General features: G+C 41.0%; 5 protein-coding genes across 8 annotated transcripts in view; 4 read left to right on the plus strand and 1 right to left on the minus strand.

Annotated features, from left to right (window-relative positions):
- Positions 1 to 2,853, plus strand: part of LOC108149742 (broad-complex core protein isoforms 1/2/3/4/5) — a 51,861-nt gene extending 49,008 nt beyond the window's left edge. For 2 of the 3 annotated variants that reach the window (XM_041707722.1, XM_041707724.1), the window contains one exon: positions 37 to 2,853. In XM_041707722.1, coding sequence (XP_041563656.1) covers positions 37 to 363 — 327 coding nt within the window. In that variant the 3' untranslated portion in view covers positions 364 to 2,853. The remainder of the gene's footprint in view (positions 1 to 36) is intronic. The other variant, XM_041707723.1, reaches the window with a different exon arrangement.
- A 605-nt stretch (positions 2,854 to 3,458) lies between these two features.
- Positions 3,459 to 13,733, plus strand: LOC108149784 (mannosylglucosyl-3-phosphoglycerate phosphatase). 2 transcript variants are annotated; one of them, XM_017277638.2, is made up of 11 exons: positions 3,459 to 3,658; positions 5,885 to 5,998; positions 9,189 to 9,408; positions 9,675 to 10,281; positions 10,348 to 10,434; positions 10,495 to 11,058; positions 11,718 to 12,232; positions 12,804 to 13,043; positions 13,100 to 13,195; positions 13,250 to 13,320; positions 13,402 to 13,733. In XM_017277638.2, the coding sequence occupies exons 3-11, from the start codon at positions 9,199 to 9,201 to the stop codon at positions 13,460 to 13,462; spliced, it is 2,451 nt and encodes an 816-aa protein (XP_017133127.1). In that variant the 5' UTR covers positions 3,459 to 3,658; positions 5,885 to 5,998; positions 9,189 to 9,198; the 3' UTR covers positions 13,463 to 13,733. The 2 variants fall into 2 exon arrangements, with proteins under 2 accessions (XP_017133127.1, XP_017133128.1); XM_017277639.2 differs by lacking the exon at positions 9,189 to 9,408.
- Positions 13,734 to 14,601: 868 nt separating this feature from the next.
- Positions 14,602 to 18,917, minus strand: LOC108149785 (ARF GTPase-activating protein GIT2). The gene is made up of 8 exons (XM_017277640.2): positions 18,738 to 18,917; positions 17,664 to 18,565; positions 17,022 to 17,178; positions 16,881 to 16,966; positions 16,531 to 16,815; positions 15,991 to 16,181; positions 15,504 to 15,900; positions 14,602 to 14,932 (listed from the first exon to the last, which is right to left on the minus strand). Exons 2-8 carry the CDS (start codon positions 18,540 to 18,542, stop codon positions 14,729 to 14,731), a joined length of 2,199 nt encoding a protein of 732 aa, XP_017133129.1. The 5' UTR covers positions 18,543 to 18,565; positions 18,738 to 18,917; the 3' UTR covers positions 14,602 to 14,728.
- Positions 18,918 to 19,157: 240 nt separating this feature from the next.
- Positions 19,158 to 22,094, plus strand: LOC108149821 (probable elongator complex protein 2). The gene is made up of 6 exons (XM_017277693.1): positions 19,158 to 19,388; positions 19,451 to 20,234; positions 20,294 to 20,851; positions 20,915 to 21,218; positions 21,385 to 21,882; positions 21,941 to 22,094. The coding sequence occupies exons 1-6, from the start codon at positions 19,266 to 19,268 to the stop codon at positions 22,053 to 22,055; spliced, it is 2,382 nt and encodes a 793-aa protein (XP_017133182.1). The 5' UTR covers positions 19,158 to 19,265; the 3' UTR covers positions 22,056 to 22,094.
- A 243-nt stretch (positions 22,095 to 22,337) lies between these two features.
- On the plus strand, positions 22,338 to 23,092 carry LOC108149822 (G-box-binding factor). The gene has a single exon (XM_017277694.2). It carries the CDS (start codon positions 22,338 to 22,340, stop codon positions 22,950 to 22,952), a length of 615 nt encoding a protein of 204 aa, XP_017133183.1. The 3' UTR covers positions 22,953 to 23,092.
- The last annotated feature ends 3,539 nt before the right edge of the window (positions 23,093 to 26,631 follow it).

The following is a 26,631-nucleotide window of genomic DNA, read 5'->3' on the forward strand; positions in this document are numbered from 1 at the left end:
TTGACTAACCGAGATAATCAATTTATTTATGCAAAGTTGCATATGTTACAGCAACAGTTCCCGTACAGCCCGTCGCCGCATCCGCCAACGCCGCAGCACCACAGCACGCCGCAGCATCACAGTACGCCGCAGGGTCCGCCGACGCCGCAGCACATGCAGCAGCACGTGGTGCACATGCAACAGCAGCAGCAGCAGCAACAACAGCAACAGCAGCAGTCGCCCCACCCGGGTCACCATCCGCAGCATATGCAGCAGGATGTGGTTACATCGAGCAGTCAGGTGGTGCACAGCCAACAGCAGCAGCAGCAGCAACAGCAGCTTCAGCAGATCTATCAGCATCACGGCACGCCGGAGCGTAGTTGAGAATCACTGCATGCTGCGGCAATAATGGGCAGCACCGGTGGTGGAGGAGGTGGTGGAGGAGGAGTAGGAGTAGGAGGAGCCAGCACTAGTGGCAGCACAGCGGCTAGTAGCACACCCTTTGCCAGCATATCGGCACTGGTCAGCGGACCGAGCAGTGCACCACCACCACCACCACCATCATCATCGGTGGCTCCCAGTGGCTCGTCGACAGCCAGTGGCGGCACCAGCAAGCGCAAGAAAGCCAACAAGCAAAAGCGTTGAGAGCAGGAGCAGGATCAGCCACACGATAAGTTGCAATTGCAAACAATTGCCGGAGTGGCCAGACCCGGGGACATTAAGTTTAGATTTAATTGCAAGCACTGGAAGCGCAAGCTGCGCCAGTTTCATTTGCTATTGTCCAAACAGTAGTCAATCAGTCAGTTAAGGAAGTTATATGAATGACCCACAGACAACAAATTGCCAAGGGTAGAGGGCAGCAAACCAATCACAAAAAAAAAAAAAAAAAAAAACAAAAAACACTTTTCAACTAGATGGACATTAATTACACAATCGAGATGTGTATAAAATGTAAATATATAACGAAATATGCTTTATCTACATTATACGGAAAATAGTTATATAGGTAATAGGTTTGCAAAAGTCCTTTGTTTTAGCCAAGTAAGTTGGAGCTGAGAGAGAAAGATATACACATGCATAGATCGTAAGAGAAAAATGAATTTTAGATTTGCCTAGGCTCGAAAGAAAATGAATTCGTTTTGGGCTCGCAGTTTTAAGAGCACTTTGTTATCAATGGACATGGGACACGCGTTTTTATTGATGAACTCGTAACCATTCTAAGAACATTTAACTAGGAGCTAAACGTGGAATCCCGATTTCAGATTTCCTCCCCCTTCTTCTGCGTTTTGTTACAAATTTCGCTTAGTGTGAGACTGAAAGTGCGCCTAAAACTGTAGAAGAAACCCAAGCCCAAAACTATAGTGAAAACGCATACAAAACAAACCCATATATGAATCAAATGCTTTATAACCATATTGTTTGAACGAAAAGAACGAAGGGGAGAATACCTTAATGTAGAATTAAACCAAATTATCAAGGTCCTAGAAATTAAACTCATTAGCATGTAATGACAACTGCAAACAGATCAGATAAGAGAGAAAATTAAGAGTTATTTGAATTTAACTGGAGGCGCCGTGAATCAACCAATATTGATTTGATTTCAACTGAAATAAGAATATAGCCAATACATAATTGTAGACATGAAGTAACTGCAAGAAAACAACCCATGGAATGTATTTTTGATAGAAGCAGAAACAAAAGCAGCCGAAATTAGCAAATCGAACTGCAATTGTTATTAATGTTAAGCTCTAAATAATGTCCTTTCGGAATCACATTCAAAACAAAGATTTAAAGCAAGTATGTAAGAGAAATCAACCAATAAATACACGCGTATATATATGGATGCATAAAAATCTCTAAGTGAACTGTAAAATTTTTAGTGTAGCAGCGAACGAGTGTAGTAATAATAAACCATCTTTCTTTAAAGAACACTTTATTCAAGCGGCTTTATGTTGCCCCACGAAGGAAAGTTGATATAATAGTATCTATATCAAAAATCGGAAATAAAATCTACAAGGAGAAAAAATACATTCAAAATTTTGAAACTAGAAATTTAAAAAGAAAAAAAATGTATAATAGCTTCCACTAGCGTATCTACATAATTAGGAAACGAGGAAAGGATACTCTTAACACCCATCTGAAGTAACTTCAACTATTTTTTGGTTTCATCTCAACTATACGTGTGCGGAGAACACTTGAAAATCTTTGTAAATACATTTGAATAATTTCTTTAGTTGTTAGTTGTCCTAGGGGAACAGGTATCTGAAAATTACAAAATCAAATGTTGCAAATTAATTTATTTTAGCGTTATAGACCCGTAGAACTGAATGCAATATGCTTACCTTAAACTCAACATAATTTAATTCTATTCCTATTATCTTTAGTTGGATTCATTTTAATGTTTTATAGCAAAACTGTATATCATTGTAAATTAATTAACGCATACAAAGTAGCATCTACAAGAGTTAAATCAACAATAAAACAAAAAATATCATTATAACCTTGTTAAAATTGTCGCAAGAGCAATTAAAAAATGAACCCAGCAACTTGAAGAAGAATCGAAAATGAAGGCGAATCACAGAAGAGTAAAAATAATAAAATATAACATTTTAAATTTTAAGCTAACTAAATGTGTAAGAGTAACCTTTAACCATACAATATTATAGCACATTTTGGATTATCAAATATGCATATACAGCAAATATCTATTATAAACGGTAAATGTAAACCCAAAAAGAAACACTGAAACAATCTATGTAACAGCCGAAATAGCAAAAAACCCATGTAATAAACAAACAACATTTAATGTAATATTGGTATAACGTAATTTTTAAAGTGAGGTACTATAAATAAAAATTATTAAATAATATTAAATACTTTTCATTTCATCTGAAATGCAGTTTTATTATATTTGGGCATGGAATTATTTGTATACGATTTGTTAGCTTTTAAATAAGAATTGACAGCCAGTATAAATGAACATTAAACAAATATTAAAAAAAAAATGTTATGGTTTTTGTTAGCAATTTGTATGTCTTTCGTTAATTTGAGAAATTACTATTAAAACAAACATTTTGATTTTACTATTAAATTCGATAGAATGGTAAATGTCAAGAATAACTCTTTTAATAATTTTTGCATGCAAAATATCTTACACAAAATAGACATATTTAAAACAAATTTTTTTTTTTTTTAAAAACAAATCACATTGTATTAATTGTTTTTCCTGTGTATAAATGGTCATTGATTAAGATGTTTTTGGCGCTCAATTTTTAAACTTTGTTTATGTTGGCTATCCAAGCATTTAAGCTCCGTCTCTGTAAACCTGATCTTGGCTCAAGGGTATTGTTTTGGCCAGTAATGTTAGCAGAGCTTTTCTGTTAGGCCGATACCAATTAGAGGTTCTCCGCTCAGCTGGCGCATGCTCTCCCACATGTTGGACTTATTTTGTGACCGTGCTCACCTAGAAGCGGATGATGCCAGTCAAAGTTTTGCTTCCCATGTGAACGGTGTGGTCTGGTGTTTTCCGCGTTTCCAATCGTCTGCGCCGCTTCTTTCGCTACGCAGAAGATTTTTTACCAAGAAAAGAAGAAACAAAAAAGAAGCAAAACCAGCACTCTTCTCTAGCTTCAAGAAAAAAAAAAGACAAGGGAATTTATCAACTCTTGAAAAGTATTTTGTAAGTCTTGGTTAACAAAAAAAATTGCGAAGCTTTCGTGTTTAATGGGAAATCCTCCTTATCAGTGCCTAATGAGCCAATTGATTAATCAGCGTTTAATCTGTTTATATTTGAATTAAATCAACTCAATTGAAAGTGATGAGCTTATTAAGTGATAGTGATTTGGTGTGCGTTCTAATTGAAAGTGAAATTGAAAATTTACTTTATTCCTCGCAAAATATGCTTGTACATATTAATATAGCGGATATGTCAATTGAAAAACTCGCATGATAGCAAACTTTTTGTGAAAAACAAGAGTGTGTGTTGAATTAGTAATGATAGATAGAAAAATTGGTGGGGGGGATTATGTTAAATCGGGGTAACGAAAGCACGGCCCAAAAGTTAACTGCATAAACAGTTTATTTTTATATGCCAGAGGACAGCTGCAAGTTCAAGTGTACAAAACTCGTAACCCCCATAAAATTACATTACGCATGATACACACAAACACACACATATACATATGTATATATATACATATATATAAATATAGGTATATGACGTGGTGTGCGAAAGCCCCTTCGCTCAACACGTTCTAAAATATTAAGTTAAAAGACAACAGCAAAAATAAGAAAAACACGCAACAATAATAACAGCTACCAAACAACGTGCTTATTAAGAGAGTCCAGAGAGAAATTATGAATATTGAGGAGAGACGCGCTAAAAAGCAGCCCCCACAAAAAAGCTTCCTCTCTCGCGATAAAGTCTCTCTCAAACACAGCTGATTGTCAGAATCATAACGGTGTATGGGTAGTTTTGGCCTCAAATACCCCTACATAGCCCACTCGTAACCCCCCTTTAATCACCCCTTTTGTTTTTACAACAAGTGCCGCTCTTGGCGAGAAATTGTTTGCTAATGTTTGCCATGTTTTTGGCCATTTGAACTTGGCACCAAATAAGTGGGTCTAGGGTACTCACAAGGAGTGTGACCGCATTTCGGGGTCTTCTCTAGGTTTGCTTGACCTTCAAGTCTTTCGAATTTATTTCGTTTCAAAAATAAACAAGCCAAATGAAATGTGTCATTTCAAAACTTCCTCTTTCGCGTGCTGTTTTGATCAAGTGGTTGATTATTAAATATGTACATAAAAACAACTGTGGAGGTGATGCTTTATGTACGTTTTTATTTAGTCATGTAATAGATGTTGTATTGCAAAAGTTTCAAATATTTAAATACTTTTTAATTTATTCAATTAAGGAGCTACACAATTTTAATAAAGTCCTTAATAATTAATGAAATGGTCGTTTATCCATTTTGTTATGTAATTAGTGTCAGTTATTATGCTACATGACCTTGATTTTGTATTTTACAAAGAATTTCTTTAATCTTTGGTTTCCGGTTTGAAGTGGGTACTTGAATTTTGACAACACAAAAACAGAATTGCCATTAACTTTGATTGATGTCCCATCAAGAAAAATTATGGCATTAAAAGCACAAATGGCTGTGTTACATGCTTCAAGATATGTTGATCAATTACCACGCAATTAAAAGCTTTGAATGGTTAAAAATAATTTTTAAAAAGCCGACTTAGAAGTTTCAGACTGTCGGTTGAAGAGCATTGGTAAGCTATACTAGTATGTAGTGATTTAATAGGCAGTCATGTACAGTGAAGGTGCGTGTGTGGATGAATACTTTGTTTGAAGATTAAACCCGAACTGGGTGGTGGGTTGTAAAATCGACCATCAATGTTTGTTACAGCTTTTAGCGCCAAAGTAGTGGATGATAGTAAAACCTTGCAAGGAAAGTGCCAAAGGACTTGGTACAGTCAAACTTCACTAAGTTGGTCCATTTATAGTCTTTATTGTTGCTAAGTGAAAAATAACGTATATTTTTAATATTTGACTTATTAAATTTCCTTTTAACTATTATGCTAATCTTTAGACAAATCCGTAATCCATAAACAATAAAAATTCTTCTTACTTCAAAACTCCCTTTGAAAAATAGCTTTTATCTTGTCTTAAGAACATTCCGTTATATAGTTGGGACCAAACCAACTTAAAGTAGTGTTCTGGCTGAAACTGTAGCTATGTTATACACTGAACCGTTTTTAATGTTAACCATAATTTGTATTAAGTTTATAAAGTTTAGTTTTTTAAAGTTAAGTTTAACTTGCTACAAAGTTCGAGTATGACAAGTTCTCCTGTATATTCTTTTTCCTTAATTATTCAATAAGTTTTTTACCTTTGCAGTTTGCTTGCATCCTACAACAAACCTCCAGAAAAGCTGTTGCTGGGGCAACCTCTACCGAACACCGGAAAAGGAAAAGAGCCAAGGGAGGAGGACTCACCGAGCCTTACACGCAAGTGAGTAAACAAGTGGCCTTAACTGGCATCCGTTAGGTGAAATTATCAATTATGCAATTAAAATGGGAGGTGGTAATTGCGACAGTTGAGTGTCTCAACTGAGAGTTGTTAAAACTTGCGCCCACTGCACTTATTGATCTAAATAAAATGTCAAGGCTAAAATAGTTGGAATGTGAGTTAAGAAGGCAAACTTTGATTCGTACAAATAATCATTGAAGAACCTTTAATAGTGCTACTAAAAATAGTTCTGAAAGGGTATTTAAATAGATAAAATAGCCTCGTGTATGGAAACCATATGTGTGATTTTGAATAAATGTTAAAATGCCCTTAATAATTTATTCCTGAGTTGCTGTTTGAGTTTCCGTTTTTCTCATTACACTTTTCATTTCCGTTTCCCGCAACCGAAATGAAAATGTTACAGGGCAATCAGACGTATACGTAATATGCTAATGAACTTTTGTTTGCCAACATGCTGGCGATAAATTCAGTACAAGCCCCAACCTTTTGGGCCCAACTGTTGCAAAAGTAACTTTTCGTGTGTGTGTAAATGTGTTTGCATCCGCAAACTAGGCATGTCCTAAGGTTGTCGAAAAACAAGCCAGGCGAAAGACTGTTCACTTCGCAGTCGACTCTCGACCTGCTTTATGGCTCAGCCTTCAGCCGATTGACCCTTAACCCTTGCCTAAGAGTGTCTCCCACCTGCCCGCATTTACCTTGCCGAAGAGTCAAGGACGTCGCAAACATACACTCATAGAAATTGCATGCCCGATTTCACCAATTGATTGCATGCAATTGTTTTTTCCTTCTACTTTCACTTGTCTGCTCATCCCCACACAAATCCTTAGCAAAAAAAAGCGAAACGAATGGCAATATTAAGTACGTGAATATCCTTTATCATTATTCAGGAGCCATTTCGTCTGGTTGGTTCAGAAGGGCAGCCCTTCAAAAAATGATTCCCATTTCAAATCCGACTTCAAATGTTGCACATTCGTAAATCAGGCCTGTCATGTCCAAATGCATATTTTATGTTGCTCTGATTTCACTTTTGAAATGTATACCCTTTCAGAAAGTATCTTATTAGATAGCAGTTCATAAAATAAACTTTTATATTTGTTAATTAAAATCTATGCCCAAAACCATTTTTTGGGGGAATCCCAAGAAATTCACTTCTTAAAAGACCCGGAAAAAAATTAATTACATTTTGAGAGAGTATTTGAAACTTCATTTGCTGAAGTTCGGCAAAATTTATTTATGGTTTCTGTTTTTTCTGCGCAAATACCGAAATGAGATTTTGCGGTTGCCACTCTGTATTCAGATGAATGTTTCTGAATGTTTCTGAATGAACGCTTGATGAGCATATTTAATGCAATTTGAAATGCGGTTCTGGGTAAACAGCACTTAGCTTAAATAGTAAATTAATTATGTTTGGCTCAGATGATTCAATTAGAATGAAACTCTGGCCAACAAAACATTGACATTGACATAAGCATGTTGTCATGCAAACATGAGAAAACAAACTGTGTTCGAAATTTAATTCAGTAAGAATTAATTAAGCCAATAAACAAAACAAAGTGCGGTCGTTATAATTTGATAGTCGACTGATTGGCTTCAATTGTTTGGTAGCCAAATTTAGCCAGTTAAAGCTGGACTGACACATTTTATCTGCCACTTATGGCCAATGGGGAGGTCAATGAAAATGGAACTCTTGCGCATTTCCGGTCCAAGTGCAATTCATTTCCTATGTCCTGCCACAATCTGCAGCTTAACTGTTGCCGTCAGCTTATTGTACGACCTAAAGAAGATGTTCTCAAGCCTTCAAACACATTTGACCTTGTTTCGCTCGGCCAACGCTGCGTATGAGTGTTGCCAAGATGAATTTTGTTGATTTGCTTGTTGCTTTCATTATCAATGTCAATGTGCCTGAATGCCCAATAAGCTCTCTCTCTCTAGAATTCAATGAGAAATCTGTGAGATACTTTTCCACTCAATCTTCATCTTCCTTTTGCCTCTCACTATCGCTGATTGCTTTAGTCTTACCCTGAGCTAATGGGGCATTCCGCAGACGAAACAAGAGCAAATAATGAAGGAACCCCATCTGTAGGTCATGAGCAAATCAATCCCAATCCCACTTTGTTGCCATGAACAAATCCCCCTTTGTTGCGATGAGCAAACAGTGCAAAATTGATTTCCTTCTGTGCTTTATTTACTTTCGTTTTGATGTCTTCACTTCTCGACACCTCTCTGTGCACTTTTATGCTCTCAGCCTTATCATTGTTTGTATATATTTATTTTTATATTTTTGCATCGCAGAAAATTGTGTTCATTTTGTTTAAGCAATTATTTGCTCTCGCATTTGTGTTTTGCAGTTCAAATGGTGCGGGTCTTGTGTTTTTTTTTATTTATTAGCGCGAAATTACGAAATTTTCTCATTGCATTATTAATTAATAATTAAAAATGCGCCTAAGCCGAGTTCGATACTTTGCACGCGTTTTGTAAGTTCTCTAAAGGCTATATTTTCGCGATCTGATACCCCAGCTAAATGTTTGATTGCATTCTGAGCTACGCGTGTGAAAATTAACAACTGGAAAAATCGTGACTTATAGAAAACTTTATTTTTTTCACGAGTATGGAAAAACAATCAACATAATTAGAGATTTTTAAAATATTTACTCGCCCAAAAGTTTGAAATCACTATGTGCGTATAGAAATAATTTTTAGAAATATATTTGTTTTTGGCTTAAGTATCATTGTTATTAATTTAATATTATTAATATAAATAAATTTTTTCCTAAAAGCTAATATCTATGCTTATTTACCTACACCTAAAAAAGAAATTGAATTGTTTTATTATTATAGTACTTATTTGTATTGTTTTGACTTGGGTCTTACAAATTGAAGTTATAACATTTAATGAATCACGTATCCTTTTCGTATATTGCTTTGATATATCAAAATAATAAGATTAGTTTATGATAATAATTGCAATATTATAGATGAACTACAGTCTTCTAAGTTCTTTATAATAAGAGAAGACCTTTTTTGTTGTGTTGTAATAATATTTGGTTAATTATTTTGACTAGCTGTGCAATCAGATCCTGAAAACAAGCCATTTAACTTACCTCTCAAGTCGTGCCCATCACCAATCTGTTGTGTGCCATTTCCATTTCGATTTTTTCCCAAAACCAAGCAGCGTCTTTAGGATGAGCAATGCGGGAATCGACGGCGGAGGAGGAGGAGGAGGAGGCGTCGGCGGTGGCGGCGGAGGATCTGGTCCAGGATCGCCAGCAGTGCCACCCACAACGCCACCACCTACTGGCCATGGATCCACTCGTCGCCTGAGCCACTTGTCGGGCAATAGCCGTTCGGGAGGAGCCGCCGCCATGGGCAATGTGGTGGGCTGGCTGAAGCAGGTTCTGTTCACACCCCAAACCAAAATGTGATCCGTATTGATGTGAACCACCCAGCACAACACAGTGTATTGCACCCCAAACCAAACCAAACCAAACAAAACAAAACCAAACCTGCACTCCCTTTGCTTTTGTGTTGCATCCAAAACCAACCCACCCCCCGCCTGATTCTTCAGTTGACCCTGATGTCCATCGATGTGATTTAGGGATTTCCTAGAAGCAAACACTGACTTGCAAATTCCTTTTGTTTTTTTTGTAATTTTTTGCAGGCTTCCATTGAAGTGCGTGACGCCGGCACACGAACATTGTCGATGCTGCAGAGCAGCAATCCCAATTTTCGATCCCTGGACCTATCTCTGGGCACACCCACACCCACTACGCCCACCTCCAGCGAAGTTCCAGTTGCACCGGCCAGTGCCACCGCCTCATTGAGTGGTTCCACATTGCAATTTGGACCGGAGGACCCAGAGGAGTCAGCCGCCACCGGGGGAAGTCAATCGCTGACGCCGCTGGATGCCAGGGAACTCCTGACGAGACCCACACGCGCCTACGCCTCCGTCAGCCAGCCCCAGAGTCCCAGACATCGAGGCTCCGGTTCGGCATCCGTTTCCGGATCGCGAATAATCACACACGGCCTGACCGGACGATCCACATCGATTTCATCGCAGCTGGAGAAGACCAAGAGGCTGCTGAAAATGACCGAGGGCGAGGACAAGCCGCTGACCATTCTGCACTACAACGATGTCTACAACATCGAGTCCATGGCGGAAACGGAGCCGGTGGGCGGAGCAGCCCGTTTTGCCACGGCCATCAAGAGTTTTGCACATCTGAATCCGCTGGTGCTCTTCAGCGGCGATGCCTTCTCGCCCAGCATGTGTGAGTATCAAAGGGGGTGATTGTGTTTTAAATTAATTCGAACTAAAGAAATATATGTCCTTACAGTGAGCACCTTCACCCAGGGCGAACAAATGATACCCGTGCTCAATACGGTGGGCACACACTGTGCCGTCTTTGGCAACCATGATTTTGGTGAGTGACTAGCCAGGTTACCCTTTCCATTGAAGTTAACCACCTAATTATCTAAACCAGATCACGGCCTGGATGTCCTGGTGAACCTGATCAAGCAGACGGACTTCCCTTGGCTGATGTCCAATGTGGTGGACAACGAAACCGGTCGTCCTTTGGGCGGTGGCAAAATATCGCATTTCGTACTGCACAATCAGATCTCTATTGGATTGATAGGTCTGGTGGAGCGGGAATGGCTGGAGACCCTGCCGACCATTGATCCCAATGAGGTGACCTACATCGACTATGTGGAGGCCGGCAATAAGCTGGCCCGCGAGCTGAGAAACGAGGGCTGTGACCTCATCATTGCCCTCACCCACATGCGCACTCCCAACGACATCAATCTGGCCGAGAAGTGCAACGGCATCGACATTATCCTCGGTGGCCATGATCACGTTCGCGAGGTGACCGAAATCAATGGCAAGATGATCGTCAAGTCAGGCACTGACTTCCAGCAGTTTTCGGTAATCACCATCGAACGGGATGCCGCCAATCGGGAGCACTTCACCACGGACGTCAAGTGCTTCGATGTGACGGCCAAAATTCCCGAGGATCCGGCCCTCAAACAGGAGCTCTCCAAATATGCCAGTAAGTGGGGAGAACAAAGAATATCATATTTGTGCCCTTGAAGAGGAGGGTATCATTTCCGACCTTATAAAGCTTATATATTGTTGATCAGAAGTCGATCTAGCCATGTCCGTCCGTTGGTTCCTACGCAAAAGTGTCTCTTTTTTTATATTGATGAAACTTTGAGTTATAGTAATAGTTTACTATTTCAATATTAGGGTTTAAAAGCCAAATGGAACGATCGAACGAATTTAAGCAAAAAGTTGACTAAGCTTCATTGTTTTTTGCACATGTATGTATTAAAGTCGGAACTCTTTGTTTTCAATATTTTTGTAAATTTTCCCAGTTTACTTTTCTTGTTGCAATCGAAGCTCCCAAATGTAAACATTCATCTGCCAATATAAACATTTACTTCCGGAGCCACAGAAACCTCTAGAGATTTAAAACGCTGACATCAATTTTGAATTGGTAGCTTTACGACCAATTTTTTAGTTCGTTCACTTTTCTAACGACATTCAATAACAACGAAATCCTAACCATTTTCCGGTAAGATTTTCTGAAAAAAAAAAAATTTGTAATCTAGCAGATATTTCTGGAACTCCCCTTAAAATGAGACCAAAAAGTGGGAACTAAAGTCAAGGGTATTTTTAATTATATTTTTATTCTGATTTTACTTGCAGAGTTCATCGAAAGCAAGCTGTCTGATGTGATGGGAGTGTTCAGCGTGGAACTGGACGGACGTTTCTCGCGGGTGCGAACCCAGGAGACGAATCTGGGCAACTGGGTGTGCGACGTGGTGCTGGCCGCCGTTGGCGCCGATGTGGTCATCTTGAATGGCGGCACCTTCCGTTCGGATCGCGTGCATCCGGTGGGTGCCTTCACCATGGGCGACCTGGTTAATGTCATCCCCATGCGTGATCCACTCATCCTGCTCGAGGTCAAAGGTCAGGTGCTGTGGCAGGCCCTGGAAAATGGCGTGTCCGCCTACCCAAAGCTGGAGGGTCGCTTTCCCCAAGTGGCGGGCATCAGTTTCGCCTTCAATCCGCAGGCGGAGCCCGGCAAGCGTATCGATCCGCAACTAATCCAGGTGGGCGATGAATACCTCAATCTGGAGCAGAAGTACAAGCTGTGCGTCAAGAGCTACATCTTCATGGGCTGCGACGGCTATACCATGTTCAAGGACGCCACTATTCTGGTAAGTCATTCGGTTTTTTAAGGGTTTTACAATCCCTAGATAAGTATTCAGTTACTAATTGCATATTGTAAAAGTATAAAAGTATGTGCCTTCTTGACATGGTCGCCCATTTGAAAACCTAAATCCTAAGAAATGTGAAAAAATAGCTTCTACACTTAACTTTTATGAAATAAGTTCGATTTTATATATGTAGCTTTATATCAAAAACTAAAAAAATCGAACCACTTTTAAAAATTCTGAAATAGAGTTTTAATTTGTTTTTTTAAGACAAATTTGTAAGTGTAATTTTCCTCTCCAGAGAAATTCGAATACAACAAATAATAAGCAAATATCCCGATATTTATTTTAAGATTTTCAATAAATAAAAAATATATATAATAATTTAAAAAAATTTTTAAAAATCTAGCATGTATTTCGGGGCTCCCACAAAATTAAGACAAAAAGTGTGAATTAAAATCAAGAGGTATTCAGTATTTAATATATACTTGCACTTTATTTAAAGACTCATCTTTTAGGCAGGCCACATATTGCAAACGTTATTTGTTCTGATAAAACCAAATCTGTCTTTTAGATGGATGACGATGCCTGTCCCGAATTGGGCATTGCACTGCAGAATCACTTCAAGGCGATTAACTCGCGGAAGTGTGGTCAGAACACAAAGCATCGGCAGTCGTTGGTAACACTTTCCCGAAGGCACAGCCTGGTGCAGTGCCTCGACAGCATGGATCTGGATGGACCATCGCCCATCAGAAAACTGTCAGTGGGTCATCACAACAAGTCGATGGATCTGACGCATGGAAATTCGCAAAAGGTGAACAGAAGTTTTTTCGTAGCTTATATTAATTATTAATGGTTACTTTTGTTTAGATGCTGCGACGTGCTTCCTTGGACGATTTGGAGCAGTCCACCTGCGATTTGGCGCCTCAACTGGAGCACCGCATCATTATGATACAAAACGAAGAGGTAGATTTATAGATTTTCTATAGAACTTGCACTAAAATATTAACTTTACTGCAGCATCAACGACAGTTACTGTTTAAAAAGGAAACACACATCATGAACTCCACGATCACCGAGGCTGAGGACGAGTAAAGAATTACCGAATGCCATTCAATTCACAATTTGCATTTAATTTTTGTTTATTTTTTATTTCTTTTTCGTTTTTCTAGTTACAAGAAAATAAGACAACTTGATTTAAGGGCAGGTTCCGATTTGGAGAGAAACATTTGAATAGGGATAAGGCGCAAAGGAGCAAAGATACGATATACCCAATAGCTAGTTAGTTAGTTGGCAGATCTGTGTGATCCAGCCCTATATTTATTACCGTTTATTGTTACCGCTCCTCTGTTTTCTTCGTTTGTGAACGTTTGTAAGACTTCCCCAGAGATGTATGAACTTGATATTGATATTGTATATGATGTATGTGTATGTAGTGAGTACGTGTACCTAAAGCTTACCGCTAGTTTAATTTACTTTTAATTAGATAAACTGATTTACACAACCAACTGATTATTATATTGATAAAAAAAAAAGAGTTTGAGCCGAGCTTTGAGATTCCCTAGATATTCGAAAATAGTTGTTTAAAAAATCCCCAAGTCCACAGAACGCAATCAAACACTAGAGGTTGTATGTATGCAAAACATTGGACGACCACGAGGAGCACTGGCAAACTCAAGAGGCAAGCAGATGTAAAGTGAATGTAAAGCAATATTTTAGACAATGCACCTTAATTTTGAATGTCAAAATAGGATACATATGTATATTTTTAGGGACACTTTTGGAGCGCTTTGAACACAGCAGAACATATTTTATTTTTTTTTAGAACACACGAACCGTCGTGCAACACTCATGGATAAATGCTTTAATCTTAAATAGTTCCTTGAACTTGCACACACTACCCACACACGAGATGCAACAAAAGCCTGAGTGTGTTTTTGTCCATAGGAGAGCAATCTGATTGCGAATAACTGACGGCCAACCGGAGATCAGAACAAAAGCGAAAATAAAGGCAGCAACTAACCACTCAATTACACAAAGTTAAACAATAAGTAGAGGAAGGCACGTATATGTACTCCATGCTTAACTGATTGTCCATGCTTAGAACGTACAGTTAACTAAAGTGAACAATATGCAGGCTCAAAATGCACCTGATTATTAAAATTATAAAGGACCCGTATATATATATAATATAAATATATATATAGATATCGTACATCTTTTAACCTCTTTCTACGCCCTCCGCAATGGGCCAACCTTCAACACTTTTAAACTATTTTGGCAACGGGCCATTAGCCCGTAGAATAACGCATTTTGTGTATATTGAACGAAGTACATTGATTTATGTAAACATTTATTAAATACATAAACTATATGTAATTGGGTTTTTTAAATGTATTTTGGCGGAAGCACGTTTGTTAGTCAGCGGGGCACTAAAGTGATTGGGTTAATACTTCAATAAGGGTGAGTTAAACTTCTAGGGCAATTGTAATGGCCACCTTAATAGAACTGCAACACCAAGGTCTTTATGGCACTGGCAATGTGGAAGGCGCAGTCGCGCACCTCCAAGGTGTTCTTCTGTATGGCCTGCTTGTCGTCCGCCTCGATGGCCTTCTGCAGATTCTCGCACTCGTGCTGGATTAATATGTTCTGGCGGGTCAGCAGTTTAAGGGTCTCGCGCGTGGGATCGCTAGCATTTGGTGGCTAAAAATAATATTCAATATTATAAGCTACTCATCTAAAGTGTCTAGGAAATCTACTCTTAGCCCCATAACATTATTATTTAGTAAGGTTTCATATAAATCTCAAATTGATGTGGCTTCTTAAACAACTTTCTTATGTTTACGTTTCATTGAAACAATTGTTTTAAAATCTCATTTTTAATTATTTGGTTTGATGGGTCCTAATCAATATTGGTAAACCAATTTCAGTACGCTTTTTGAAATTTAAAATCTCAATCTACAAGATCCTCTTCGATGTTTTTTTATTTCATAGTCTAAGGCGAGCAGAGATTAAAATCAAATGAAAATGTTTTCATCCATTTGAAATATTTATCATGATTCGGAAGCTGTTTTAAATTTTTAAAAATTGTTATTCATAAGATTTTCTTAGTGACGATACAAAAACTGCATACGCAAAACTTTTGCTGCCCAATGTTATTTCGGTTTTTTTTTTTTAATACGAATATAAAAAGGCTAAATGTATTGGCATAGAACAAGAAATATTAAACCAATCATAAGGAGATTTTTGCGAGGGTTTGCAATTGATATCTTACCAAATTAGCATACAGAGCAATTAAATCAGTCACGGCACTGCGAATCAGTTCTCCATGCGGGGCAATCGACTGTTTTTGATCCTCCGGCACTGGCTGCATGGCTCGTATGAGCTCCTTCAGACAGCGAGTGACCAAATCGGATCGCAGCTTGACCTCCTCACCGAAAGGCTTGCCATCGCCAGCCATTTGGTACATGCTGGTCGTATTCCGGATATCCGTGTGACCCTTGGCCACGTTGGGCACCAGACGACGCTCGTACATGCTGGCCGGCCGCTTGATGGTCGACTGGTTCGATGAGTCATTGGAGGAGCCGCTGTCCACATTGGCAGCCCCACCCTCTGGCAGCGACAGGGGCTCGTGCTCCGTATCTGGACTGCTTAGGCTCAGATCAATGCGACTAACCAAAGATAAATCAAAAACAAATCATAAAATAAACGTAAGCAAAGTAAATGCAAATGCAAATGGAAATGGAAATCGGAGGTCTCACAGTGGCTCATCGTAGACGCTGTTGTTGGAGGCGCTCGAGAACTTGGACTTGAGCTGCGAATTCTCGCTGGACAGCATCTGCACCACGTTCTTCAGCTGATTGATCTCCGACTTGTAATCGCTGAGCTGTTTGCGCAGCGTTTCCATTTCATTGTGCGAATTCGCATTGCGTGGTGGCGTATGGACAATGGCCTAAGCAAAAGAAATCATACAAATGAATAAAAAATCAATAAATAAATAAATAAAATCAATAACAATTGCAGTTCAACAAAAGGGAAAGCGGACAAATCACTTGATAACTACACATATTTAAACTACCCTTTTACAAGTATCAGCTAGTTTTATTGAGGCTTAAGGTCTACATTTGGATTTCTACCATTGGGGATCGACTAGATTGACTAAAAAAACAGGGAGCTATAGTGCCCTGGCCTACAGATGAACACAATGGATACAGCACGGGTTGTCTAAGTTTCAGTCTTCGCTTACGCTTCTAGCCGAAGCTATTGTTCAGCTTGAGTATCTTTTGGCGCATTAGGTTTACCTGCTGGGCCATCGGCGGCACCGGCGCATAGTCATCATCGCTAGCCACCGGATCATAGATGGGCTCATCATCCGACAGGTTCGGATCGTGTCCGCCCTGCTCGAACGAACCGAGCAGCATCGAATTGTTGGCATACGGCAGCGATTGCAGCGACTGATGGCCGGGCAGTGGGGCATCCAATGGACGCAAATTGGCCATGTTTTGCCGCCGCATGGCGTCGACGAGCACATCGGTCAGGAGACCAGTGAACTCGGCCCGATTGAAGCGTGCCAATTTCTGACGACCCTGTCGGCGAAACGATGTTAATGAATCAAGGTTTTAATCATCTGTGAACGGCGGCAAGGTCAAACCTGATTGCGCGTGGCGCTCAAAAATGGATTAGCCGGCAAAAATGGCACAGTTGCATGATCAGCATTCAGGGTGCTCGTCGACCAGACTGCAAAGTGAATTGATTTATATTAAGAACTAATGGGTATTAACATTTTACTTACTAGCTTCGCATTCGCGTCGATCCACCTCGTCGTACAGGTCCATGACCAGCTCCTCGAACATCTTATTTGGCACGAGTTGCAGCTTTCCACGGGCAATCTTCAGCTGCTCGCTTATGTCAGCCCCATTGGCATCCGGTATGATCATGTGGCGACCACTCTAAAAAAAAATATAACTCTATTATGAAGGGTATACAACGAAGGCTTGCACCAATGGATGTAATTAGCCTTTTAATAGCTAAATCTAGTTGTTAAGATTAATAAGTGAAAAGCTTTTGTCTCCTAAACTAGGAGCCCTACTATATGAAGTTTTAAAAAGGTCAAGCACTAATGAATTATAGATCAGATTAACTTACTTTACAGATTTACAGCTTTACAGAATTTTGTTTTTATGAATTTCTAATCAAAATTTTCCTAAAAGAAACATTCTTATTTATTTTTTAGCCAAACTGATATACTCGAACGTGTCGCTTGTTTTCTTTAAAATAGCCACACGGATAAATTATTTTGAAGTTAGCTGAACGTGATGAAACGATTTGACTAGCTTGCATGACCTAATCTCAGCTGAATGAGTCAATGAGCTTCTAAAGGGGGAATTCAATTCGAATTTGACAAAGTCATATATTAGTAACCTGGTCATCTCACCGCATGATCTGGCTTCTTGCCGCCCAGGAACGTGATGATCCTGTCGGTGACATCGTACATGGCCTCCAGCAGTCGCTCGGCGATGGTGTTATGGTTGTTGGCCCTGGCCAACTCAAGGGGAGTCATCCCATTGCCGTCCAAAGCGTTCACGTCGGCCCCATAGATCAGCAGCATCTCGATCTGCGATGCCTGGCCAAACTTGGCCGCCATATGGAGGGGCGTCGAGAGCTTGTCCTCGTGATAGTAATTGGGATCGGCGCCCTGAACCAAGAAGCGCAGCGAGGTCTCCAGATTGCTGGTCCTCACGCTGGCATGCAGTTGCCGGCTCAGCTCCTGCTCCAGACTGCCAATGGACCCGTTGCCATCGTCATCGTCCTGGAGACTGGGTTTCAGCACGAACGTAAGATTTACATGCTTGGCCTTGATGAAGTCGGATTTGGTGGGGTGCAGGGCATCCTTGGGCGAGGGTTTGCGCCAGCGGGGTAAATGTTTTCCCCCGGTGGAACCCGTACTGCCATCCAGCAGATGGTGCTCCCACACACTATTCGCTCCATGGGCATTCAGCGAGTTCACAAAGTTCAGCACTGAGGGTTCCCAGTTGCCCTGGCGCAGCGACTTTACGATCGAGATGTGCCTGCCCAGACTTCGATGCACGGAACAGCAGTCGGCGCATAGGAGGATGCCGCGATTGATGCTCGCCCAGGATGGATCACCGGCGCCACAATCGCCGCAAACTTCGGTCTGCAAACGCGATTTCCCCCTTGACATCTTGCCTCTGGTCGAAATCGTGGGCGTGGCTGCTGGATGGGAGTGATCCGGATCCGGCGGCGCTATAAATAACTTCCTGTGCGCTTCGATGATGCTGCTGGCGAAACACATTCAGCATTCCATATGCACACAAACTGCAGGGGAGAAAAACAAAAAATAGAACACTCAAGTTGGGGAAAACTGAAGTGGCTTCGTTCTGATTCACTGGCAAACTGTCGTCTCTGATTGGAAATTCTGCCTAATGGCGGTGAAAGGTCAAATATCAGTGACTCGGGTTCACCCCTGGCCATCAATTAGGAAAATTACTTTTAATTAAACGCTGCGAGCTGCACTAGAAAACATTTGCGGATGCTTTTTTACAAGAGTTTGTTTTATTTTTCTCTGCTCGCCAGTGTGGCCAAGTAGTGGTACTAAGAAAGCGGCAGATTCAAACCGCTAAGTAGTCTAACTTATTAAAGCGCTTTTCGGGGTTGCTAAAAATGTTTTATTTAAATGTTATAAGAAAGTAGAAAATAAAGACTTGACAATTTTGAAAAATAACTACTAGTAACCTCAGAAAGCCTTAAAAAACTGAATATTTTAAGGTGCAGTCCTGCCAGACTGTACAAAGTCATCATCTGGTCCCACCAATTTCCGCCTTTCTGGCAGCCTGGTAAGGAATGTATAGTTGTCTCGCTTGCACCTATCCAGAAAAACATATGTTTATCAACAGATGCGACAGTTTGACAATCACTGCAGTTTTTAGAGCACATGTGACAAAACAAAACAAAGTGCCGACTTTCAATTGCATTTTGATTGTTTTAAACGTGTAAGAAAAAGCACAAATAGTAAAGTATGCTAGTGGATAACCTGTACACTTCGGTGGCCTGCAATCGCTGCACGGAATGCGCGGACTGGGGCCCAAATGGATGGATTGCCTATGGAGCTTGCAATGCCATAGCCATAATGGATCCAAAGGTAGCAAAATTGATTTCTAATGAAAATATGAGAAATATTTAATAGTGTTTTGCCTAATTTAGTTCAATGGCAATTCGACCAAGATCCTGTACACCTTGGTCGAGCACACAAAGCGAGTGAACACTGTAAAGTGGTTGGATCAAGGGACACTCCTCACCGGCGGCGATGATGCAAATGCAATCATCTGGGAATTGGGGCCAAGTGGAGCCACCAAAAGCGTTCTGCTCAAAGGACACGCCAGTGGGGTGAATGCTGTGGATGGAGTGCGTCGGCAGGATGGCTCCTGGCTGCTGGCCACCGCTGCAGCAGATAGCACCATCAAATTGTGGACCTACCAACAAGGCAATTGTGTGTGCCTCCAGACCATACCATTGTCTGGCGGATTCTGCTTCTCCCTTCGCCTGAAGCTGCTGCCCAAGAGCAATCATGTCCTACTGGCCTTCAGTGGCGATGACGAGTCTGTTTCCCTGTGGACAGAACAAACAGAAGCCACAGGTGGTGGCGATGCACCGGGTCTGCAGTTTGAGCGGGTCCATAAACTCACTGGCCACGAGGATTGGGTTCGAGGACTTGATTTCGTGGACGATGGAGAGGATCTGCTGCTGGCTAGTGGTTCGCAGGATAATTTCATTCGTCTCTGGAGGATTGCGCCTCGTAGTGAGGAACAAATGCGAGAGAATCGGATTGATCTGCTGCAGCTAACCGAAAACGACAGCGAAATCAAGGTGGAGGAGAAGATTCTACAACTGGGAAAGCAGGCCTGGTATGCAGTGAGCTTGGAATCGGTTTTATACGGCCATGAGGGATGGATTTATGGGGTTGACTGGCACAAGACACCACAACAGGGTATGCTATAAATACATTTTTAATTCGGCGAAAAAACCATAAACTATGTTACTTTTTAGAGCTGCGCCTGCTATCCGCCTCCATTGACAAAACCCTCATTGTTTGGGCGCCCACGGAACAAGGCGTCTGGTTGGAACAAGTTCGCGTCGGCGAAGTGGGCGGCAACTCCATGGGCTTCTTTGGCGGAAAGTTCTCCGCCGATGGCCACTCGATCATGGCCCACAGCTACCAAGGCGGCTTCCACATTTGGAATCAGGATCCAGAGCGCCCGCAACTCTGGACCTCCAATGTTATTGTGGGCGGTCACTACGGTGAGGTGAGGGATCTGGCTTGGGAGCATGAAGGCGCTTACCTGATGAGCGTCTCAGCGGATCAAACAACACGTCTGCACGCTTCCTGGCTGCAGGATGGACGTAATCCCACTTGGCACGAGCTGGCGCGTCCGCAAGTGCACGGCTACGACATGCAGGCGTTGGCCCTGCTCTCGCGCTATAAATTCGCCAGTGGAGCTGAGGAAAAGATTGTGCGCACCTTTCAGGCGCCGGCGAACTTTATCGAAAACTTCCGTCACATCAGTGGGATAAAGAAAGATGAGGCTGGAGATGCTTTACTGGATTGTAAGTCATCCTAGTCATCTTATAATACTTAAGTGAATTCACACGCTATGTCATTTCTTTTAGCTCTTCCGAAGGGCGCTTCAGTGCCTTCGCTGGGCCTTTCCAACAAGGCTGTCTATAAGGTAGACACCGCCAATGAGGCGACCAGCAAGGGGAAAGATGATTATCCGGACAACTACTTTGTGCCCATTACTTTGGAAACACCACCGCAGGAGGAGACTTTAATGCAGAACACACTTTGGCCGGAGCTGCAGAAGCTTTATGGCCATGGTTACGAAATCTTTGCACTGGCTGCCACTGCAGATGGTTCCGTCTTGGCATCTACCTGCAAAGCCAGTAATGCCGAGCATGCACAGATAATATTGTGGTGAGTAGTTTGTCGAATAACAAACAAAAATAGAAAATAAGTAGTCCTAATAAACAGCAGAAGACATGCTGATCCCTTTTGCCCGAAAGGATTGAAGATTCAGCATTTGTTTAGGATACATTTCCATATGTTACAATAAGAACTAAAAATGTTACTGTGCTTTCAGGAACACTTCGAACTGGAAGCAGTTGCAAAAGCTGAGTGGCCATCAGTTGACAGTCACGCAACTTAGTTTCTCCCCCGATGCGCAGTATCTGCTATCCGTTTCCCGGGATCGTCGCTGGTGTCTGTACGAGAGGCAGAACTCCTCCGTGGGCTACCAACTGGTGGCCAGCACCGACAAATCCAATGGAGTTCACACCCGCATCATCTGGTCTTGTGATTGGTCGCACGATGGCCAGTTCTTTGTGACCAGCTCGAGGGATGGAAAGGTAGTGGCTTGGAAAAAGGGAGAAGATGGCAAAGAATCTTCTCTAAATGGCTGGCAGGCGGCAGCAGTTTTGGACCTCAAAAATGAGTCAATAACAGCTGTGGCTTTTTCCCGAAATTATCTTAACAAAACAGATGACACTTACATTCTGGCTTTGGGTACGGAAACGGGGCTAATTAAGATATATCAATTGGTTCGTGGGGAATGGAAATTACTCAGCGATTTGACTAAGAGGTGAGTAGGTAATTCTATTTCAAATGTACTCTGATATTAATTTCTTTCACATTTAAAGTCAAGCTCATCATCTCACTGTTCGGCGACTTCAGTTTCGACCTGGAAAAGAACTCCAGCTGGCGAGTTGCGGGGAGGATCATTTGGTACGAATCTACGACCTGAAGCTCGAATGAGTTTGACAACCTGTGAATTAAACTAGCCTTATTACCATCCACCGCTGCGTTTAATTAGACATGTCTGTATCATCTGCAGACGAAACGAAAAAGGGGATGGGTCTCGTCACGACCGATTTATCTGGATGTCCCTATCTAATCTGCTGCAATTAGGTGTGTTTTTGGGGTTCCTTCCTTGGCTTCTGTTTTGCGTGCCCTGATAACATGTTGTTGACACCTAATTAGCTGCAAAGTATTGACATTGCAATCACTTTGATTCGGCTATTTAAGTAGATAGTTCCGATGGCTGGATCCACAGTCTGTTGTACACAATTGAAGATGAAGGCAGCTATAGTTTTGGCACTGATCGGTTCAGTTTTGGCTGCTCCGCCACTTGTGGTGATGGTGACGCCAGTTCGCGACTTTGACCAGTATGCTCATATATTTGCGGAGGTGCGACCAGCGGGACAAAGTCCTCAACATCACAATCAGCCTCAACATTTGGAGATTGATGTCAAGCAGCAGCAACCCGATTCTCCAAATCATCAGGTGGAGTTGGAAATTAAACCCGTGGAACAGAAGCTACCTCAGCACCTGGAGATCGAGATCAGCAAGCAACATGAAAACTCTGCCCAGGAGAACTTGGTCCATTTGGAAGTAAAGCCAGTGGAGCACAAGCAGCCTCAACACTTGCAGGTGGATATCAAGCAGCAGCACTCGAACTCTCCTTCGAATCACCAGATGGAACACAAGCTTCCTCAGCACATGGAAGTTGAGATCAAGCAGCAGCAGCAACATCAACACCTGGTTTCTTTGTCAGCCAGGCCCGAGGAGCAGAAGCATCCCCAGCATTTCGAACTGGATGTCGTTCAGGAGAATAAGCCAAATCAGCATTTGAACCTCAACCTGCGCCAATAGAGCTGCAAAAGATGTATTCGTACATATAACAAAGGGCATTAAATATGTATAATTACAAAGCGAGCGTTTTCACTGGCCCCAACTTCACTCCCAAGGTGCTTGTAAAAATGAGAAATAAATAAAAATGGTTAGCCCGTGAATGTGGATGGAATGAGCACAAGGAGCCGCAGTTTGCAATTTCCGTTTAGCTGCTGGTGCTGCATACTTTTTTGGGCCAAGCCAGCAGCTATGGCCACGTGTCCGGGATCAGGAGTCAGGAGTCGGGAATAGCGTAAAGTGGAGTGGCGCTGGGTGCTGAGTTATGACCAGAGCGTGCCACCTTTTAGACCGCAGCTTGCAATTTCCGTGCTCCAACTGACTTTATGATTGCCATTGGCTTCTGGCTGAAGCTTTAGCTTCAGTTTCAGCTGCAGCACCATTGTTGTCCAAACTTTAGCGACCAGAAGGAGCAAAGTGGGGCTGGCAATGCGGTTAATTGGCTGGCGGCCATCTTTCGCTGGCACAACTCTGCGTCTCTATATAGCTTCTATATCTATATTTATATCTTTATCTTCGTGCCGGCGAATGTCGTTGAACCAGCACATAGATAAGCGCATAAATCTGTATTGTTCTCGTTGCCACAATGGTGCACAAAGTTAACTATTGAATTGCATTTAGGCCACGTCGGAGGTCGATTCTCCTCGCACCTATTCACAGGCGGCCAATATCCTTTGGGGAAGTGCCATGAAGGCCTCATGCCTCGATGGATCCGGGGTTTCCTTCGTCGCCCGTTCACACTGATGGAAAAACCGCGAAAAAATACGGATTCATGATATGCTTTTTTTTGGGGATTACACTTAAAAATGTTTTAAATAACTATATAGTTCTAAACAAATTGAAGCTTGTAATTAATTTTGCTTTTGGAAATGGCTTCAACCTTTTATTTCTTTGAAAACATTACAATTTCTTTGGTACAGAAATATAATTTATTAGTGATTTATAAGTGAATTTCACTACAATTAAAATAATGGTATTAATTAAATTGGGTTGCGTTTAGGAAAATAACAATTCGCTGGCTCAAAACAATTACTGAGGCTTACAATTTTTCGGTAGCTAAAATTTAATTTAAATATGGTCAAGTAATTGAAATAACGACAATGTGCTTATACTTGCATATTTAAAATATATAAAAGCTATTAAATAAATGTTTCTATACAGATAATGTAAAATACCCCTTTTTTTTCCAGTGTAATATTTTTCGCACGCGTTTTATTTTGAGTCAAATATTGGCAAACAAAGCGGCCATTGCAATGGCGCTACACGCGTTTCCGCTTCCGCTGAAAGTTGCACAAAAATGCATACATTCATGCATTTGCGCCGAAACTTTTGTTCAACTTCCATTGTGCTGTGGCATGATACCACTCTTTATTTATTTTCTTAGCCCCGCCATTTGTTATTGCTGCAACAATTTTGCATTCTGCGGAAAAAGTTTAAGTTTCAATTGCAGCGAACGTGCCCAAGAGTTGCTGACAGCCACTGGAGCGGAGAAAACTGAAGCCATTCTGGCCATAACATGTGTAAACATATTCGCATCCCTCTCCCCCCCTCCTCCTTTAGCTCTCCGCATTCTGAATTCAGAATCCTACATCCAACATCCTGCATCCTTTTTTTCCCCGAACTCCGCAGACTTTCATTCGTTTGCATGTGTGTCAGTAGTGGATTTCGCTTGGTTTGCGCTTTCTGTTTGCCTTCCATAGTTTTTTGTTTGACTTGAAGTCCAATCTTCCTTATACTGCGAAAAAATTACAAAAAAATCATAAAACAGAGCGATTTCTAAGGAAAGGTTTGATATATGTTAAAATCCAGTAGAGGGATAAGTACGCATAATTACGAGGTAGGTTTTTCAGGAGTAGGTTTTTATTCACGGTCTATAAACAACTACTCCAGGAATAAGTAGAAAGTCAATTTGCTTCTGAAGTCGTGAAAAATACTGTATCAAGAGATTTTGTCTATATGTATAAAAATATCGAAGCTGATCATTTTCCAACTATAGGGAAAGTTTAATTCCAAAAAATTAAGATTACTAAGAAAATTAATGTTTTAAATGTTAAATGTTAAATTTAAATGTTTTAAAAATTAAAATTATGATTATTAATTTTGTGGTATTGATTGTTAGTACTATTCATTTTTAATGTTTTAAGGTTTAAGGTTTATTTTTGTAAGTGTGGATTATGTATAATTTTTATCTCTAATTAAATACACTTTTTATTCTGCCTTTTTTGATGTCGCTTGGTTTAAAATGTAGGTTATTATTTATTGATTACAAAAATTTTGAAAATATTTTACAAAAAAACTACATCAAAAATAAAATGTTACCCACAAAGATAAACAAAAAATAAAATGTAAAACTCTCAGTGCACTTCTTCCAGGATGTGTTTATAACATTTTCACTGTAGTTACTCTGCAGAGATCTGCGAACATCTTGATGGGTTTGCTGATGCTTCCCTTATGCTGGTCATCGTCTCCCAAAATCCACAAAAAATTAATTATTCCAGAAAGGGCAGCGTATGCCAGCCATATCCATATTTTTTTTGCCCCGCATTGCGCTGTCACAATTGCGACCCCTTTGGCGTCCACAAACCTACATATGCACATCCACAGCCACATCCACATCCACATCCACATCCACATTTACACTTACACCCACGCATATGTTTCGCTCGTATTTCCGTTTTGACTGCGCCAACAGCAATGGCGCGCGCGCTCCATGATTTGTGCATTTCCGCTTCTTTTTGGGCAGCACGCACGCGACGTGCACGAACATGCATGCGGGGGCGAACCGGAAGCTGCCGAACTGAAGCCTGCGACTGCGACAAAGCCAATTGATGCGCATTGAGCATTTGGCCTAGTTCGAAGTGGAGTGGATTGGAGTGGACCTGCACCAATTTAAATCGCCAATTGATTAGGCCACGACAAGCACTGCTTTTTGGCGCATTTGCCGCCGTTGTTGCAAGCAAAACTTCGAATCGAAAACTTTCGGCCTGCTAAGCCCAAAAGCCCAAGCGTTCAAAGTTTTTCAATTACCTGACCACGCTGTGCTCCTGTTTCCAGGATCCCTGGATCCAAAAGCAAATTTCAGGTGCTTCCCATAGTTTTGTTTGCTCGCCAATGGAAAGGAAAAGGGCAAGTTTAACAAGACAACGCGGGTAAAAACGAAACTAGTACAAGTAGCAAGTTGAAAGTTTTGGAGCGAACAAAAAAAAAAACAAATAAAATAAGACATGCCTTGTTGTATATTTTGATTGTAAATATTGTAATATAAACTTGTACACCGGTTCATTTGGCCAGCTTCATTCAGTGGCCTAGTCCGTTTTCATTTGTGTAGCAAGCCTTTGAAAGTTGCTAAACCTTAATTGTTTTCCAATTAGTTTTGCTGTAAAAAGTTTGAACTTCATTTAGCTCCAACACCCACCCACCCGTCGAATTTGCCCTCGCTTTATCTCCTGTTTTTTGCTCGTGTCGGTCGCAGTCAACGTGGCGTATGATGAATTTTTAATTACGTGTGCTGCAAGCAAACCAGACAGAAAAAGCGAGGCTAAAAAAAAGCAAAAAAAATTGGTAACAACTGTTTGCCACTTGCAAATTGCAGCTACCCAAAAAAGAAATATAAAAACAAGTACGGTGGCAGTTGAAGAACTCT

Source organism: Drosophila elegans, unplaced genomic scaffold (genome assembly GCF_018152505.1).
Source record: "Drosophila elegans isolate 14027-0461.03 unplaced genomic scaffold, ASM1815250v1 contig_183, whole genome shotgun sequence".
Taxonomy (NCBI): Eukaryota; Metazoa; Arthropoda; class Insecta; order Diptera; family Drosophilidae; genus Drosophila; species Drosophila elegans.

Coding starts and splice junctions, on each gene's coding strand:
- LOC108149784 (XM_017277638.2), top strand. CDS start 9,199: ATGAGCAATGCGGGAATCGACGGCGGAGGAGGAGGAGGAGGAGGCGTC. Junction 12,233..12,803: donor TCAAGGACGCCACTATTCTG/GTAAGTCATTCG, acceptor TCTGTCTTTTAG/ATGGATGACGATGCCTGTCC. Junction 13,044..13,099: donor CGCATGGAAATTCGCAAAAG/GTGAACAGAAGT, acceptor ACTTTTGTTTAG/ATGCTGCGACGTGCTTCCTT.
- LOC108149822 (XM_017277694.2), top strand. CDS start 22,338: ATGGCTGGATCCACAGTCTGTTGTACACAATTGAAGATGAAGGCAGCT.
- LOC108149785 (XM_017277640.2), bottom strand. CDS start 18,542: ATGTGTTTCGCCAGCAGCATCATCGAAGCGCACAGGAAGTTATTTATA. Junction 16,816..16,880: donor TGAGCGCCACGCGCAATCAG/GTTTGACCTTGC, acceptor TTTCGCCGACAG/GGTCGTCAGAAATTGGCACG. Junction 14,933..15,503: donor TTGCTCTGTATGCTAATTTG/GTAAGATATCAA, acceptor TATTATTTTTAG/CCACCAAATGCTAGCGATCC.
- LOC108149821 (XM_017277693.1), top strand. CDS start 19,266: ATGCTAGTGGATAACCTGTACACTTCGGTGGCCTGCAATCGCTGCACG. Junction 20,235..20,293: donor GCACAAGACACCACAACAGG/GTATGCTATAAA, acceptor GTTACTTTTTAG/AGCTGCGCCTGCTATCCGCC. Junction 21,219..21,384: donor CATGCACAGATAATATTGTG/GTGAGTAGTTTG, acceptor CTGTGCTTTCAG/GAACACTTCGAACTGGAAGC.